Here is a 17,789-nt window from a genome sequence, read left to right as displayed (position 1 = left end):
TTGAAGCTTGACATGAGGAATGGGGAATCTCAAAGTGACTTTCTGTCGATGTGGATGTGATTTTCCACCACGTCTTTTCCGTTGGCAGCTTTGGATGCCAGGTGGGATTGTGCTCTTGCTCTCACTATCGCTCTCAATCTCTCTCCACCACTCTAACAGCCCTACAAGTGACATTTCCTATAGTTATCTAACCTGAAGTGGATCCAGCTGTTTCAAAATAATGGATTATTTACAGCTGCCAACAAAATTCAGGAGATTTCATTTAAGAATACATTAGGTCAGATTCCTCATCTCTCTGAGTCTTCGTGATAATTGAATATCCACAAATGCACCATGGTGCATTTGCTCCCAGTAATTTGAATGGTGGAAAAAATTATTCTGACAAATAATTAGCTCTGGTAACATGTGTTGCTTTTGCAAAATGAATCCCAACTTCCTTCCCAGGATTCCACATGACATATTAAGCACTTAATTAATTGAGACACCCTGCCTATTATTAATGCCATGCAGCAGATTTAAATAGGCTTGGTGTATCAGGCCTGGTTCATTTACATATATAAGGAATGCAGCCCTGTTGCAGAATATTAGAGATCCCAATGGACTGATTCAGACATTGGGCATGTGGTGCAGTCCTTTCATTGGACTATACCATCTAAGAATGCAAATGTGCAACTGCTCCTTTGAAGGGGCTGCTGCATCAGAAAGTCCCTGTATATAGAAAGCTAGCCAGTCACAGACTCTCGGCCCAACCTACCTCACAGGGCTGTTGTTGTGGGGATAAGATGGAGGAGGAGAGATGATGTATGCTGCCTTGAGCCCTTTGCAGGAAAAGGCAGGATATAAATCAATCAATCAATCAATGTTTGGAAGAGAAAGGCTTTGTAAGGGAGTACTTTCAAATAGTCCTAAGATAGTTTTGGAGATGCACATGTCTGTATGCACTGAAACCACCAGCATATGGAGAGTGAAGGTTTTAAAAATGACATTTCCTTCAGAATCTTCTGCCTAAATCCACTGTGAAAACGTTGGCCCTTGCACTCCCATTTGGAGGTGGTACATTCTGGGGGAATGACTGAAACATGCGGTGCACCTGAACATCGGAATCAGTACATACTGGAATACGGGATTTCAGAATTAAGGCATTTCCGACCTGTGCAGATAGGTACAGGTAGGAATGCATTTCCTCTAACTGCATTCCTCCTGGCTTTCTTCCTCACAGCCCAAAGGGATGCAGGGTGTGACGCCCCCCCACCATCCCTCCATCCTGGGGATTCCTTTATTTTTAAATCTGAGCAGGGATGGGTTTGGACACAAAGAGATGTTGGGCCTGAAGCTGTAGAGAAGCACTAGGAAAGACGTCCCCCCAACTTGGCACCTTCCAAATGTGTTGGAGTCCAACTCCCAGCATCCCCCAGCCAGGGTGGGCATACTGGGACTTGCAGTCCTGCTTAGCTGGAATATGCCAGGTTGGGGAGTGTGAGAAGCAAAGAAGAACATGGCTGGATCGGGACAGGGGTTCTCTCGTCCACCACTGTGGTCACACAGGTGCCAAGCAGCTGCCCCCAGGAAACCCAGAAACAGGACATGGCATCCTCACACCTATGCTCCCCAGCAGCACATCTGTCTCTGATGCTGGAGGTAGCATATAACCATCAGGACTAGTAGCATTAATAGCCTTCTCTTGCAGGAATTGTTCCATCCCCTTCTAAGGCATCCAAACTGGGTGAGGGAGAGAGAGTTCCCGTTAAGTTCCGGGCAAGCCCACACAAGATCGCCATCTTCAACGGGCAGTGGTGCCCCTTGATTTCATTTCTGCCCCACCCACTAGCCAAAGCCCCCAGGGCAGAAAGGCCCACCACAGAGAACCGCGGCACCGGGAAACACCATCCAGTAAAGCGGCATGGCACGGAATGGGATTGTTCCGAATCTGAGCCCTGGAAGAAGTTCAGGCCTCTCTCCCCAGGAGAACTGCCCCCAAGCGGGGCCTCTGGGTGGGGAGCAGGAGGGGTTGTCGGCCCCAGTGGGGCAGCCCCTCTCCTGGCAGCAGGTCCGCTTAGTGGGGCTTCTTCAGGCTCGGGCCAGCGTTGGCGTTCAGAGCTTTCCTAAGCTGCACCCAGCGTCCCGACGGAATTGCTTGCCTTTTGGCTAGGAGCGCCCACAGTGGCCTGTTCGAGTCCAGCCACTTTTTCCACTGGAGCTATTTCTCAAATGCCCACATTTGCCTACAGAGCCGGAAACCTCGTCTTCAGCTCTAAATATCCGCAGCAGAGAACAATCATGCCGAACTCTCTATTCCCACCCTGCTGACTCACAGATGTGCTGTACTACACCTTCCATCATCCCCAGCCAGAGAGGAATCCAAATTATGGTCATAGCACATGTTGGGAAGGAAAAGGAAGGGAAGATCTTGGCACATGTTCCAAGATCAGGCAGACGCAGACTCGCCAAGTGATTTTGGGAATCAGAGTTCTCAGGCATTGAAACAGAAAAAGCGAAGGGGCTTCTCTCAATGTTGAGAATGGTCAGGATTTACAGCCGCAGGGAAAGGGTGTGGGAGAAGAACCCTTAGCCAGCTGAGCCTGGCACGACTCTTGACCCCATGTCGCAGCACGGGGAGAGACAGGCCGGCCACACGGAGGGCCGGTGGGCAGAGGACGGGCTCGCCTGCTTCCCAAAGCATCAACCCAGAGGGAGAGGCCCCGGGGCTGCTCAAAAGGAGACTGCTGGGAAGCAGTCCTTAGACTGGGTTCAATGAACTGCTCTGCGCATGCTCAGATTCATTCTTGGTTGTTGTGCCTGCTGGAAGTGCACTGGAGCATAGGGAGCTTTGGCCAAAGGACAGCCTATGTTTTGGCAGTGTGAAGGGGGCAAATCTGGCTGGCAGCAGCCCAGCACTTCTGGGGAGCACCAGCCATGGAAGGCTGTTTTCATGGCGTCCACAGGCCAGGGCCGCAATTCACTGTTACTGCCTTTTGAGGCCCATCTTAAGTCACACAACTGTACTCCTTGTTCGGGAAAGGGGAGAAGAGGAGAAAGGGAGAAGGGGAAAAGGATCTTTCTCCAGTGGAAATGCTGATTTTCTAAACATGGACTCTTTTATCCCAGACGAGTTGATGGAAAGGTGGAAGTAGATCCACATGACGAGAGGAGGCTGAGAAAAAAAGGAAAGCAATGTCCTTCAAGAGGAATGCCTTCCGGGGCCTTTTCTTCCCGAACCTCATTTGTCTTGGAGCCCCGGCTGCCAAGGGCTGTGGGAAAGCACCGAGCCCACAGAGCGGCTCGGCACCAGCCAAGATATCTCGGCCCCGGCTCCCCGAGAGAAGCGGGAGCGTGCTAAGGAGCATCCACTCGTGCTTGGCAGCCCGGCCCTGACGGAGACACCATCTTTCAGTGTCTTGGCTCAAGAGCGCAGAGGAGGAATAGCAGTGCAGCTCTGGGAAAGGCAAGCACTGAGCTGGGGGGCAGGGGGGGGGATCTAGGAGCCAGCGAGCCAGAGTACCGCAGCATGCAGCCCGCTCTCTGAGGCGCTTAGCCTGCCTTCACAGCTTGGAGGCTCAGAGCATGTGCAGCGATTAAGAGGAACAAGCAACCTCAAAGCCTCTCTTCATTTCAGCACGGTTCTGCGGAAACAACCTGAACCCTAGCAGGCTTGTAGCCTCTCTGGGGCAGAGACTGCGGGCTGCACTGACAATGTAGTCTGAATGCACCAGCGTCATGTCTCCCCTCAAAGCCGAGGATCATAATTTAAATCGGGGGTCCTCAAACTTTTTCAACAGGGTGCCAGTTGAAAGGTGTCGTGATGGGTGCAGGCCAGCAAGGCAGTGTGGGCGGGGGGGTGCGGGGTGGGGGGGGGGGGGGCGCTCAGGGGCACACGCCCAGAGAGGCAGGGGTGGGTGCGCACAGAGATCATTTCCGAGTGAGTCCAAAACAATCTCCTTGCGAGCAAGCTGCCGCTGGACACACACACAGCAAAGCGCCGGCTTGCTTGCAAGGAGACCCTTTTCTCCGAGCGAGTGCAAAACATTCCCCACACGAGCGAGTCGCCACTTTGCCGTGCAGTGAGACCAAAACCTCTATGGTGGACTGGGTAAGTGGGCATGACGGGCCAGATCCGGCCTGCGGGCCGTAGTTTGAGGACCCATGATTTACATTATCTGCTTCGACCTTCAGGGTTCTAGGAGGATGCAGCACCCATCATTCAGTGCACACTTGGCCGTATGCTGAGCTCGCCTCCAGGGTCCTCCTCCAGGAGTCCCACCGACTGAGGTGAAACCTGCACAAGAGGAGACTTGTTCAATGCTGGCAGCCCAGAATTGGCACGTGGTCCCCGGAGAGGTTTGCTTGACCTCACTGCTTTCTTTTTGCACCATTTTTCTCAGCTCCCCGCATTCCATGGGGGTTGCTCCCACTCTCTCATGAAATAGTATTGAACAAAAGATAGTCAACATTTGGAAAAATAGGCCATTTAGTTATATAGTCATTATACATTTTTTAAACTGTGCAGAAGCTGTTTTTCTCTTTGGTTCACTTGTATTTTCCACTGAGGTTTTCATGCTTACGTTGCACAGTTTAAAGTGTTGTGTGAAGCCAGATCTTATGTCCATTCAAAAGAGCGTTGCTGCATATTCATTGGATCGATCTTTAAGCAGTAAATCTTACCATTATTGAAACCGCTCTGTTGGTTGCCAATCTGAAAGTAGCCACAATTCAAAGTGCCAGTGATTACTACCCCAAAACCCTATATGGCTTGGGACCTTTACCTTTAACAGTTTCTCCTTGACCTTATGTCCAGTCATGCCTGACTCTAGGGGGCAGTGCTCATCTCCATTTCCTAGCCGAGGGAGCCAGCGTTTGTCTGCAGACGTCTCCATGGTCATGTGGTCTGCATGACTGAACACCGAGGTATAGGGAAGGCTGTTACCTGCCCACCAAAGTGGTGCCTTTTCATCTACTTGCATTTGCATGCTTTCGAGCTGCAAGGTTGGCAGGAGCTGGGACGGAGCAATGGGAACTCACCCCGTTGTGCAGATTCGAACCGGCGACCTTTCGATCAACCCGCCCAGCAGCACAGCTGGTTTAAACCACTGTGCCACCTGCAGTCCCACAGCTATGTAAAACTCTTCCTGACATATCTGTAGGATCAGGTCAGGTGTGAGCACAGGGTATTCAAGGCTGGTTTTGATGAAGATAAGAGGATGAGATAAGATGGTAAGAAGATGAGATGGTAAGAAGACAAGAGAACATAAGAAGATAAGAAGAGCCATGCTAGCTCATAGCCAATGTCCCTCTAGTCCAGCACTCTATATCCATGGAGGCCATCCAGGTGGCCCCGGGCTCGCCTTCTCCTGCCCAGGCTCCTCAGCAACTGGTGCGTGCAGGCAAGCACCGCTGGGGAAGGAGGGAGCACAAGGCCTGCAAGGCTAGTAGCCATGGAGAGCCCCTCCCTCATGAATCTGCCCAGTCCCCTTTGAAAGCCATCCAGATTGGCGGCCATCTCCACTTCCAGTGGCAGCAAGTTCCATAGCTTAACGATGCACTGTATGAATGAGTACTTCTGTTTATCTGTCTTAAACTTCCTGCCAATCGATTTCATGGGATGACTCAGGTTCTGGTGGGACAGAGAGATAAATGCGTCCTTCCCCACTTTGCCCACGCTGAATTATTCTAAGAACCTCCATCATGCCTCCCACGACTCACCCTCCTTCTAAGCTGAACGTCCCAGCTGCAGCCGCTCCTCAGAGCAGTTTCTCCAGCTCCGGATCAATTTTGTTGCCCCCTCTGTACTTTCTTCAACTCAAGCATGTCCTTTTTCTGGTGCAGTGACCAGAACTTATGACAATATCCCAAGGTTGGTGATGCCAAGTATTTATATAAGGGAAGTAAGATTTTCACTGTTCCATTTTCTATTCCATTCCTGATTATGCCTAGCATGGAGTTTGCCTTCTTCACAGCAGCTGCGCACTGGGTCAATATTTTCATCAAGTTGTCCACTTCTACCTGAAGATCCCTTTCTTGATCAATCACTACCAGCTCGGATCCCATCAGACTATAGAAACATAGAACATAGAAACAGAGCGAGTCAGAAGGGGCCTCCCAGGCCATCTAGTCTGACCCCGGGCTCCAGCCAGCTCCGCTCACGACATGCCCACCATGTGCATGTCCAGCCTATCTTTGAACACCCGCACTGATGGGGCCTCAATGATGGGGCCTCAATGACCTCGTCAATATACCTGAAGTTGGGGGGTTTTTTGCCCCAAACATGCATTACTCTACATTGAAGTGCATTTGCCATGTAGATGACCATCCTCTCAGCCTATGGATAAACAGAGAGGACGTAGAGGAGGGATCAGACCATGCGGCCCACTAGATATTGTTTGACTGCGTCTCCCATCCTCCCTAGCCAGTTTAGCCAATGGTTCAAGATGGCATGAGCTATATGACGAAGGCCACACGATTCTCTTCCCTGACTTAGAACATCTTCCATTATTCAGAGCCAAAGGCATTCAGGGCTGAGAATTCTGGTCATTGGTTTGAAAAGAAAATAATGCAGCAAGGAGAAGGTGAGCAAAGAAAAATTCTGGTGCCGTACATTCTGGTGGGAAATCTTTCCTTCCCTCCCCAGGGAGGGCTTCCAGAGGAGAGACAAGAGAACTGGCTGACAGCTCCTTGAAGCTCTTTTTGCTGGTTGCCTAGCAGGCTGGATTCCCAGTGCCAAGAATGCCCCTTGCACAGAGTTAGAGCTTTCTCACCGTGCCATTTTCCCTTAAATCAAGCCCAAGATGCCCAAAAGAACATTTGAATTCTCGAATAATGCTGTCTTTGAGTCAGCCCATCGGTGTCTCTGGCCCATGAATGGCAGAAGCTCTCCAGAGGTCTTTCGCAAGCCTACAGTGGGAGACAGAACCCCGCCAGGCCTCGCCTTCCGTCACATTCACATTAACAGCCTTCACTTCTGCAGGAAGGACACTCTTCTTTGGACGTACGCCCTCTACACTGGTTTTCCAGAGCTCCAGCTCATGTGCAGAAAACACCCTCCTCAGAGTGTTTACACATATAAATGAAGAAATGTGCATGCAAAGAGTTGATACAAATGGGGGGAAACAAAATCAGTATAAACACAATAATGCAAATAAAAGAAAAACCCTAAACACATTGTCAAAACCCAACGCAATACAACAAGGCTTCATCCACAATATTTGGGGAAACTCAGCCTACGATGAATGCCATAAAACCAACCCAAAACTACTGACTATGCAGAACTTCCGTGAGGAAGGTGTTCCACATACTTGGATTGCCACAGAAACTGGTTGTTCCCAGATTGCTTCCCACTGTGAAGACAGACCACTGGGATCAGGTGGGTTCATTTGGGAGAGGTAAGATCAAGCCCAGTTGCTACAGCCGGGAACAAGGACAGAGTAGGCTCCTGGTGGCCCACTTTGGGAGCTACGACAGAGGACTAGCTAGACTGTTGACCTGACCTGGCTGCATTTTTCTTAGATTTTTGCTCACCTTTAACTGGAAATGCCAGGAAGGAGATATGAGAGAGGCAGGCCTGTGCCGGTGACGTTGGGTCTCTGCCGGTGAACGAGGCCTCTTCCATTCGGGACGTGGCTTCGTCCCAGTTCATCTAGTGATGCGAAAGGGTATTAAAATGGCCAGACAAATGGAGCATTTTTTCTTTCAAGAAAGAAAGTGGTGTCTCCAATTAAATGAGATGAATGCACCTTTAATTCTTTCAAGGAGTGTGTGTATTTTGAAAAACGTCCCGTGTGCGTAAACAGAATACAAAAGGTGCTTTGACTAGAATGGACACTCAGCTTTAAAAAAGCTGTTTCCCAACCTTCTCAACATTCAGAATCAATGTACCAGAGAGACCAGAATGACTCCTGGCATTGCTTGCAAAATACCCAGAGAGGAGCTGCGGAATGTCACAGAGCCAATCTGTCTTTCCCATCACAATGTGATATTTTCTTATGCCCAGAAGAAATAAGGTTCACCAAGATGAAACATTTCACAAGTAAAGCACAACTACTTTTCCCCAAGCAAACAGCTGCCGTTTTGCAGAGCCCTGGCAAAAATTACTCAGATGTGCAGAAGAAACAAACAGGAAGCAGAAGAGACCTGGCCTGGCTCTGCAAAATGCAACATGGCAGCCCAGCCATGGCCAAGGTGTAAATGAGGACCCAAAGATCAAGGGGGTAGAACTTTTCTCAGCCACAAAAAGAAGAGTGGCCCATGGCCTTCCAGTCATTTTTGGATCCCACCCGCCATGGGCCCCAACCAGCATGGCCCTGGTCAAGAACGGTGCAAGCTGGAACCCAGCAACGACTGAGCTGGGCTCAGCTGTCTCAGACTCCCCGCCCTCGCAATGGCTGCATTGCCTCCAGGGTAACGCACTGTGGGAGTCAGAGCCAAGGCCAGAGTAAGGGAGACTGCTGCTTCCCAATCTCTCTCTCTGCCATCCCTGTCTGGCTGTCCATCTGTCTGGCTGCTTCCCTCCCTGGCCCCTCAGTTCTTGATCACCCTCCTCCCTCGGAGTCACCCAGTCCTTCTCTCTCTCTCTCCCTCCCTCCCCCCGCAGTCACCCTCCTCTTTCTCAACCACCCCATGTCCTTCGAGAGGAATGCCTTCCGGGGCCTTTTCTTCCCGAACCTCATTTGTCTTGGAGCCCTGGCTGCCAAGGGCTGTGAGAAAGCACCGAGCCCACAGAGCGGCTCGGCACCAGCCAAGGTATCTCGGCCCCGGCTCCCCGAGAGAAGCGGGAGCGTGCTAAGGAACATCCACTCGTGCTTGGCAGCCCGGCCCTGACGGAGACACCATCTTTCAGCGCCTTGGCTCAAGAGCGCAGAGGAGGAATAGCGGTGCAGCTCTGGGAAAGGCAAGCACCGAGCTGGGGGGCAGGGGGGGATCTAGGAGCCAGCGAGCCAGAGTACCGAAGCACGCAGCCCGCTCTCTGAGGCGCTTAGCCTGCCTTCACAGCTTGGAGGCTCAGAGGATGTGCAGCGATTAAGAGGAACAAGCAACCTCAAAGCCTCTCTTCATTTCAGCACGGTTCTGTGGAAACAACCTGAACCCTAGCAGGCTTGTAGCCTCTCTGGGGCAGAGACTGCGGGCTGCACTGACAATGTAATCGGAATGCACCAGCGTCATGTCTCCCCTCAAAGCCGAGGATCATAATTTGAATGACCTTTTTCTCTGCCACCCTCCTCTCTCTCAGCTGCCCTGATCCTTTTCGCTCCTTGTCACCTCCCTCCCTCTTGGTCACCTCTTTCCCCCATCCCCTTCCTTCTCCTGGTCTCTGCTTTCTCTCTCATAGCCCTCCCTGGGTCTCTTGCATTCTCCGCCCCCCTATTCTTCCCCTCACCCCCAGTGGGCTGCTGGGGAACCACAGGCCAGCCTTGCCACCTGGAGAGGCACCTGCTTTTGTCCCAAGGTCACCCGTGGGCGAGGTTGACAGGCAAGCTCCATCCTGGCTGAGGGGGAAGGCCCGCTCCAGTGACGGGGCATCACAGCCATCATGGGGAATGCATGCTATCTCCTTCTCGCCTTGCCGGATGGGCACGCAAGGGGTGCGGGCAGAGCAGAGGCCCTGGGATGGTGCAACTTGGGGTCCCGCGACAGCAGGGGCTGGGCCTGATGGCCTTCTGGCCCCTCCCAGCTCGACTCTTCCAGGATCCTTCCCTTCACACAGGACAGTGCCACAGCTGGGCCATGTGCTCTGCCAGATGTGATGGGTTTTCGGAGACTCTAGACAAATTCATGGAGGAGATGAGTCATGCGACAGCTCAATGGAGCCCCTTGCTCAGGGGGGTGCAGTTCCCAGTTACGGGAAGGGGGAAAGAGTTCTGGCCTTCCTTCCCTGTTCATGGGCTTCCCAGAGACACCTGGAGAAACCAGATCCTGGACTGGGCCAGTTATGAGGCCCCTCCAGATGTTTCACCGTACATCTCCCATCATCCCTCACCATTGCTCAGCCTTATGGTAGTCAGACATGGGTCACCATTTGAATCGGTGGACCCACCTTAGCTGAACCGTTTTTGTGTCAGTTTATCAAGAACAAAGGGGACCGCATTTTAAGAAGCACAAGAAGTACAAGCCAAAAGGTCTATAGTTTCTCAGCCCTTGCATTTTCCGGCTCAGCAACATTCTCTTAGATCCTGGAAAAATTCCATCTGTGTGCACTGTGTGGAGTGTATAGGAGGGAACACTTGGTTCTTCGCGCACACACAAATGAGCTCTCTGCAGCTAGGATAATTTTCCATGCTGCAAATACAGGGCCCAGACCAGATAAGAGTCTTTCTGAGCCAGCACCCTGACAAATATGCTTTCCACACCAAGACTTCCTTTGGTGGGAAAAACAACAGACTCATTCGAACTGCTGCCTCTTCATTCATGCGCCGCCAGGTGAAAAGAAGCGGCTTCCTCATTGCCTGCCCTGGCTGGTGGAAACAGAAGATCTGTTCGCAATGTGGGACCGAAGTGCGCACCAAAGGGAAGGAGCCGCCTCTATTTATCCTCAGGGTTAGAAGGGCAGTTTGTTCCCAGCAGGGTGCCCCTCTTTCAACTGCAGAGAACTCCTGCATCTGACATTTCAATGGGAAGGGAAAAGAGAAGGAAAGGAGGAGGCTGGAGGGAAGGGGGGGGGGCAAGGGAAGAGGCTGGGAAGCAGCATAAAGAGACCAAAGTAAGAAAAAGCAAAATAACACACGCAGGGACACAAAAGTCGCCATCCCTCGAATTCTTTGGCGTTTCCCTCCCAATGGGACACCCAGGAGAAGCAGCACAATTGAGACATTCATGGAAGATGAATCAGGTTTGGGGGAGCCCAGAAGCAAAATCCAACAGGCCTCCTTCTTTGCAGACAAGATGGGATGCCTTGAATGGGAAGGGCTGTCACTCTCAATGCAAGGAGAAATAGAAAGCTCGTTCTCTGAAAGGCATGCATCTTGTTTCATTCCAGCTTCCTGAATTGCTGGGGAGCATGGGAGTGGCTACCCAAAGTCCCATCCCTGCATTGTGGTCCAGTGGAGAAAGAGCAGAATTTGTATTCTGGAGTCCCACATTCAAAGCTCAGTTCTGCTTTGGATTCACTAAGGAGCTGGGGACTGGTAGCATCAGTATTATTTATTTATTTAAAACTTTTCTGGACTGTCCCTTACCATGCTCTTGGGATGGTTTAACAATACAGCCCACTTCCTCTGGCCACGTCTCCTTCCCTTGTCCCTCCCCTCCCCTTCCCCACTGTTTTCCAGGCTTTTGCATGGATTTTCCCATTCTAGAAGGTTGAATTGCTTCTCCAAAGGCTTTCAGAACTTTAAGTTAAACCAGGCTGGTATTTTTGGTATTGACATTGCATCTGTTGCCTCTGGCCCTACACTTCACTGGAATAAACCCCACAGGAGTTTCTGGGAAGCAGAATCAGGCTGAAGGAGGCTCCCCAGTCTTGCCACATGGCCTTGGGCAAGAAGTTCTTCCCAAGGTTTAATTTTCCCATCTGCCCACCAAGACAGCGGCAGCCTTCTCTCTAGATGTCCATATGGGTTGATTGCTGAAGGTGCTTTCTTAAGAGGCTTTAATGACTGGTAGCCACCAAAATGTTGCGCCCCACGCTGGCCTGACTGCATAGGAGGCTGAAGAAAGCAGTCCTGCTTGTCAGAATCCAGTGCAGAGAGTGACAGATGTCTGAATTGGGCAGAAGAGTCGCCAAAAGCCGCACTTCTGAGCACTGCAAATGTAGGTTACTACAACTTGGACAACTGGGGCTTTTTCCAACTCTGCCAGCCCAGTAGCTTACCCTTCTCCTCCGTGAAATCCAGATGCTTCTTCTAAATAATTTTATGATCTCTCCCCAAAGGGAAATTTTTTATGGCAGCTCTGAAGGGATCCACTGCCCGAAGAAGGAGGGAATGGTGAATGACAGAATGAACATAGCAAAGCGGGTGTTTTCCATGAGTGCCCCTTTAGGTTCCTCAAAGAGCCAAGCAGGCCAAGAGCTGTGCTGATAATAACCCTGTTGTTTGTTCAGGGGATGAATGCTCTTGCCACAATATTCTGCATACACTCCTCAGAGCGGCCTGAGATGCTTGCCTGGTGCAAGGGAAGCTTCAACAACTCTCAGCAGCTGCAGGAAAGCGATTCCTGAAGGGCAGTAATGGCACATCACCAAAATGAGCCAGAAATGTTTGCCTTTTGCAGGACCGGGAAGGATTCACACCGTGTCTGCCAGTATCACAGAGCAGCTGCAGCAGCATTTCCTAATGGGCTGCACTGCAACTCCCATTACCCCAGCAAGCTGGCTGGGGATAATGGGAGCTGTAGTTCAACATGTCCAAAAAGGTGCCGGTGGATCCAAAGAAGTTGTAGGTATACACAATATACATGTACGTGGGTGTGGAGGAGAGCAAACACTTCCTTCTGAATGAAAGGTTTACTTTCACTGTTGGTGCATTTGTGTGTGTGTGTACCTGCAGCAGCCTGGGATTGCTCCCTCTCTGGAAATTGCTAGGGAATCGTGTGCTTTTTTTGGAAAAGGCCAGATATCCCACTTGAGGCGTGGCTTCTTAAAGACAGACCAGATGGCTGCATCCAGCCATGAATGAGTTGCAGAACTGCAAAATGCTGGACTGGGACGAAGACATCCTGGGCTCAGGTCCCCATCTGGCCATGAAGTTCACTGTCTGATTTTGAGCTAGTCATTTTCTTCCATCCACAGTTACCTCACAGGGTTGGTGTGAGGATAAAACCACCTGTGTTTCCCTGCGTTCCTTGGAGGAAAAGGTGAGGTTGGGGGAATAACATGATAAGTACATTTTGATACAACCATTCTAGCACGGGGAGGGACATGGCATCCAATGGGAAGAAATGGGGTGGGGTGGCAGATGTCCCAAGAAGCCGCATGGAGCAGGAGAAGGACTTATGGGGCAGCAAGCATCTCCTAGAGATCCTGAAGGAAACCGAGGCAAGTTGCTCCCCCATACGTGGTCACCCAGGCTCACAAAGTCTATGATGGGAGATCTGGACCTGGACCTTCCTCCAAAGGAGTCAGCTGGACAGTTTTCTCCAAAGGGCAACCCAGGACAGGAGAGCTCTCCCCTGAACTCTTGGTAAGATGCCCTCAGCAATTCCAAAAGAGCCGATTCTGGGAGCTGGAGGCCAGCTGGGGAGTTCAGGGAAGGATTATGCTAGAGCAAAGGGGAGCAAAGGTATTTGGACCTACAAATCCCATAGAGCCTTTACCATTAGCTACTCTGGCTAGCATTGATGGTAACAAAAGCTAAAATCCAGAAAGCCCCAAGCTGCTCTTCCCTGCCCAGACACAGAGAAAACCTGGGTAAATAGCTTGACTAAGGGACAGAAACCTTTGTTTTAAAGACCAAATATTTATGGGATAACTGCTGGGGGTGGGAGGAGGAGGAGGAAACAAACACCAGACCCAGACTATTGCTTTATGCATACATAAGGAATTAGAAATTAAATCTGAACCATCTTATTCCACCATCACGCAAGAGAACGATTAGTTTTCTGGGCAACTGAGCCACTGTCTTCATAATTATCCCTTGGTTACATTGCTTGGTTACATTACATCAGGATGAGGGAACCCCAGGAAAAAGGGAGGGACTTTCCACCTTTTTATTCTCATTGAGGCCGTTTGTTACGAAACTTGGGCACTCGTCAGCTGAACAGAAAAGCTCATCACAGGAGAACATCTCTCCCTCCCTCAGCAGCACCCCCAGGCTGGGCAACTAATTCAGTGCCAATAAAGCTAAACAGGGAACACTCCCTGGTCCAGGTGAGAGCAGGCAAAGCCACGAGAAATGCTGACAAGCAGCACCGCTCAAAGCAGGCTGAGCTGGAAGGCTTCCACCCTGCCCAAAATGTTTGTGTTGGCTCTGCTCCATGGCAAGAACAACCCCAGTGACCTCACTCAAATGGGGCAGGGCAATAAAGGCAGCAGAAGAATGGAAGGGGAATCCCACACACACTCCCAACCGAGGAGGCCTTCCTTGCCATGGCCCACCACCCCCGGGAGCAGGCTGGGAACCCCGCAGGGCACACCTGGCTGGCTGCCTCTGCAGGTGGTGCTCGCAGCACACCTGCGTTCCACCTAGGCACATCACGCGATGGGACTGGGGGCCTTTTCTTCTGGCAGCACTGATGGAGCCCTGGCCAGTTCGACCCCCAGCGGCTTGGTCCACTGAGCAATGCAGCTCCATGTTTTACTTGTATGAGGCCCTGAGGCCATTCATTGGCTTTCCCAGGTCTCCGGGGCAGAAGACACTTTCCCTGAGCCGGTAAACCAGCCTTCTGCAACCAAACACCCAGCAGACGTGTCATACTAGAACATCCATGATCCACAGCGAGCAGGAAAAAGTGCCTGCAAAGATGTGCAATTTTGATGAAATTGCATAAAAATGCCTGTATGGGGAGAACTGTGTAGGCGCTTCCATGGAAACTTTGAAAAAAATGTCAAAATCCGGGACTGACCAAACTTAAGATCATAAACATTCCCAAATACAGAATGAACTGAACCTCAGATTGGAAAACTGAGAAAGAGAAACTGAATTGGCAAATTCCTGAAGAACAAGAGTGTGGGACAGAATGGGAGAGATTTGAAGAAATGGCTAACCAGCACCTTGCCTACAGGGAGAAGGAGAGCAAACACCTTTGCAGCTACTCACACCAACATGGCCTTCTCGGCAGTTCTGACTCTCTTTCGGAGGCACCGCTTCCTTCCAGGTTTGGACACCGGTGGCTGCCTGATTTGCAAGAAAGCTGCTACAAATTAAAGAGGGGAGATGGAATGAATTGCCCATCGGAAGAATGACAGCACTCCCATTGCTAATCTCCTTGAGCTTGCAGTGATAAATTTTCCCCAAGCCTATTAATAAACTATAATAGCAATATTCAGAGAATAATGGCCCATTATCTAAAGGCTCGGAATGACAGACCAATCAAAAGGAAGGTGAATTATGGATAGGGTGGAGGGAGGCAGCGAGCAAGATGATGCGGGCGGAGAGGCTTTGCGATGGTGGCCAGGAGCGTCGAGGGTGGAGCGGGCTAACAGCGCTGCTGCCGCGCAGGCAACCCTCTTAAGACTGCGCCGAATCCACGGCTCGTGAGCTTGAGGAGGCCTTGCGATGTGGAAGGGCCTGATGTGCTTCCCAGCGCCTCCTGGGGAGGGTGTTGCCTGGCTCTGCTCCGTGCCCTGTTTGCTGCTCGGCCTGAGTATGTGGGTTTTCCATTTAGGTTCACGGGGGATTCCACAAACAAGGAGAACCTCATTGGTGTCCCCCTCCAGCCCGGTGTCTCTGCCGCCAGAATTCAGGAGAGGGAGGATTTTGCTTTCAGCCAAGATGGGGAAAACAGAGGCGGGTCTTCGGATTCGCCCCAGGGCGGCCAACGGAAAAGCTTCGTACTGCCTGCCAGTCCCGGCTTCTCCATGACCATCATTCCCACTGAGCCCAAGGCCGTCAATTCGAGGCCCCAAGAACCCCTCACACCCAATCCCCCCCCCCCGCATAATGGAGGCACTCCCCAGCCCAGTCCACCCCGGATGTGTTCAGTTGCCACTCCTTCATCCTTGTGATGAATGATGGCGTTGTAGTCCAACATGTTTAGAGAGCACGCACTGAGGCGAGCACAACGTGCTGACGAACTGCGGAAATGGCAGCGTTCGCACGGCTCGGGCCTGGATTCCTCCCTCCAGCGGCGAGCGAGGACGCCAGAGCTGCTCCACGCAAGCGCACCGCTGCCCCAGGCCCAAAGACCGCCCGAGGCCACGCCGAAGCCTCGCTCTTCCGCTGAGCTGAAGGTCAGTGGCAGCAGCTCACTCCTGCGAGCGGAGAAGGCATCCCACACCCCAGCGCAATTTAATTGAATCAGGCGCAATCGTGGCTGCCACTTCGGATGACAGTGGCTTTCACAGCAGACGTTTTTAATGAGATAAAAGCAATCCCATGAGTCAGCCTGGTGGAGAATCCAGTTGAACGCGGGGGGGGGGGCGGGTGAATGCGTGCACATGTGTGAGGGGAGGTCTGGATTGCTTTATTTCTTTGCCGACTGATATGATGGGGAAATGTTTTTATTGCTAAAATGGAATTATGCTGTCTCAAATATTATGATTGCAAGGGCTTGCGAATGCACCTTCCTTCTCTTAGCTTCCTGTAAAAGTCTAAAAGGTAAGTCATTTTAAAAATACACCTGTCTTACCCTTAGGCTGAAAAACCTGTTCACAACATTTATAATAATTCAAGTTGTAAATTCTTTTCCACAGAGGCTGAAGGAAAGGAACGAAAATATAACAAGCCTTGTTATATCAGACAAAGGTCAGAGCAATTCAAGCGTGAAGGCAACACTTTCCTCTATAGGCTGTCCCAATATTTGTACAAAAGTGAAGACTGCCTTTGAATATGGAGGTTCCATCTAGCCACTGCGGCTGCTGGAGCATTGACAGGGCTCTGGTAAGAATTGTAGAAAGTCCCCAGTTAAAATGGAAGTTGGGGGGAATGCGATTCAGGGACGTTCCTGTGAATTCCTTTACATTCCAAGATTTAGAAAGTCACCACGATGCAGGATCTTAAAATATACTGATCTTTCTTCTTTCTTCTTTTCTTCTCTTTCTCTTTCACTTTCTCCTTTTCCAACGGGTAAAACTCAGTTTCTCCCAAATGTGTATATGCACACTTTTGGCAAGCTATTTCCCTAACAATGCATTATTTTCATTTAAAACCTAAAATGTGTTTTCCTGAGCACTAACATAAAAATAGCATGAAAATAGCATTTTATATGCATTTTCAAATATTGCAAAATTCTGATCATTTCGAAGGATCAGAATTTTGGATTTCTAGGTTGGTCTGAAAGCACAAAATTAGGTAAGTTTGCATTAACACACAATCCAGATAATTCCTTTTCCATACTTTATATTCAAAGGGCAGTCAAGCAGAAGAGGAAGCAGATTTTTCCCTGTTTCTAAGGATGACAAAACTAAAATAAATGCAGTGGAAATTGCAAAATGGCTAAGCATTTGGAGACCCAACAGAAGGGCTGTTGGCTACAAAAAAAGTATCCTCGCAAGGTGCTGGACTGCAGGGGCAGTGCTCGCTATGGAAAAGATCCCGTGCTGAGGCCCCAGAAACGAGACATAATGTTTCATTTGTCAGCAAAATGTAGTTGCAACCTGGACCGGTTGACTTCCAAGACCCCTTAGAATCATGGAATAGTAGAGCTGGAAGGGGCAATGAAGGCCATCAAGTCCAGCCCACTACTGGTTCTTGCAGGACACCAATTTACACCGTCCCACCCAGGTAGCTGCCCAGTTTCTCCTTGAATGCCTCCAGTGTGAGAGAGCCCCCCACCTCTCCAGGCAGTGGGTTCCACTGTCGTGTTGCTCTGACAGTGAGGCAGCTTCTCCTGAGGTCCAGCCTGACTCTGGGTTGTTGCAACTTGACCTGATTATTCTGTGCCCTGCACTCCGGCACTGGTGAGAAGAGATCTTGACCTTCCTCTTTGTGACAGCTCTTCCAGCTCTTTGATGTGAATGGGTCTTTAACATCCACCCTGAACTCTAAAATAGCATACCTGGCTCCAGGCCACCCAAAACACGATAAGATTAAAATGAGATGTGATCTTTGAGGAAGCACAGCTCTCTTCAAAAATGCTTCTCCAGTCCTTCTTTCACTGGAACGCAGGATATCGTTGGAGGCAATGCGGGCTCACTGTGTGCGGCAAGATGCAAAAGCCCCAGTACCCAGTCACCTGCTCGTGCACGGGGCTCAAGGTGCCACACCTGG

The 17,789-nt window shown here is 50.7% G+C and overlaps 1 protein-coding gene across 1 annotated transcript in view; it reads left to right on the top strand.

The window, feature by feature from the left end:
• The first annotated feature begins 8,285 nt into the window (after positions 1–8,285).
• The window catches only part of RGMA (repulsive guidance molecule BMP co-receptor a), a 59,206-nt gene continuing 49,702 nt past the window's right edge, over positions 8,286–17,789 (top strand). The window contains exons 1-2 of the mRNA XM_044445004.1: positions 8,286–8,388; positions 8,582–8,730. Of these exons, the coding sequence (XP_044300939.1) occupies positions 8,286–8,388; positions 8,582–8,730 (252 nt within the window). The remainder of the gene's footprint in view (positions 8,389–8,581; positions 8,731–17,789) is intronic.

Source organism: Varanus komodoensis, unplaced genomic scaffold (genome assembly GCF_004798865.1).
Source record: "Varanus komodoensis strain SLA01 unplaced genomic scaffold, ASM479886v1 scaffold46_3, whole genome shotgun sequence".
In the NCBI taxonomy this organism is placed as follows: Eukaryota; Metazoa; Chordata; class Lepidosauria; order Squamata; family Varanidae; genus Varanus; species Varanus komodoensis.
Note: the sequence above shows the minus strand (reverse complement) of the source record. Positions and strands in the feature narration are given on the sequence as shown.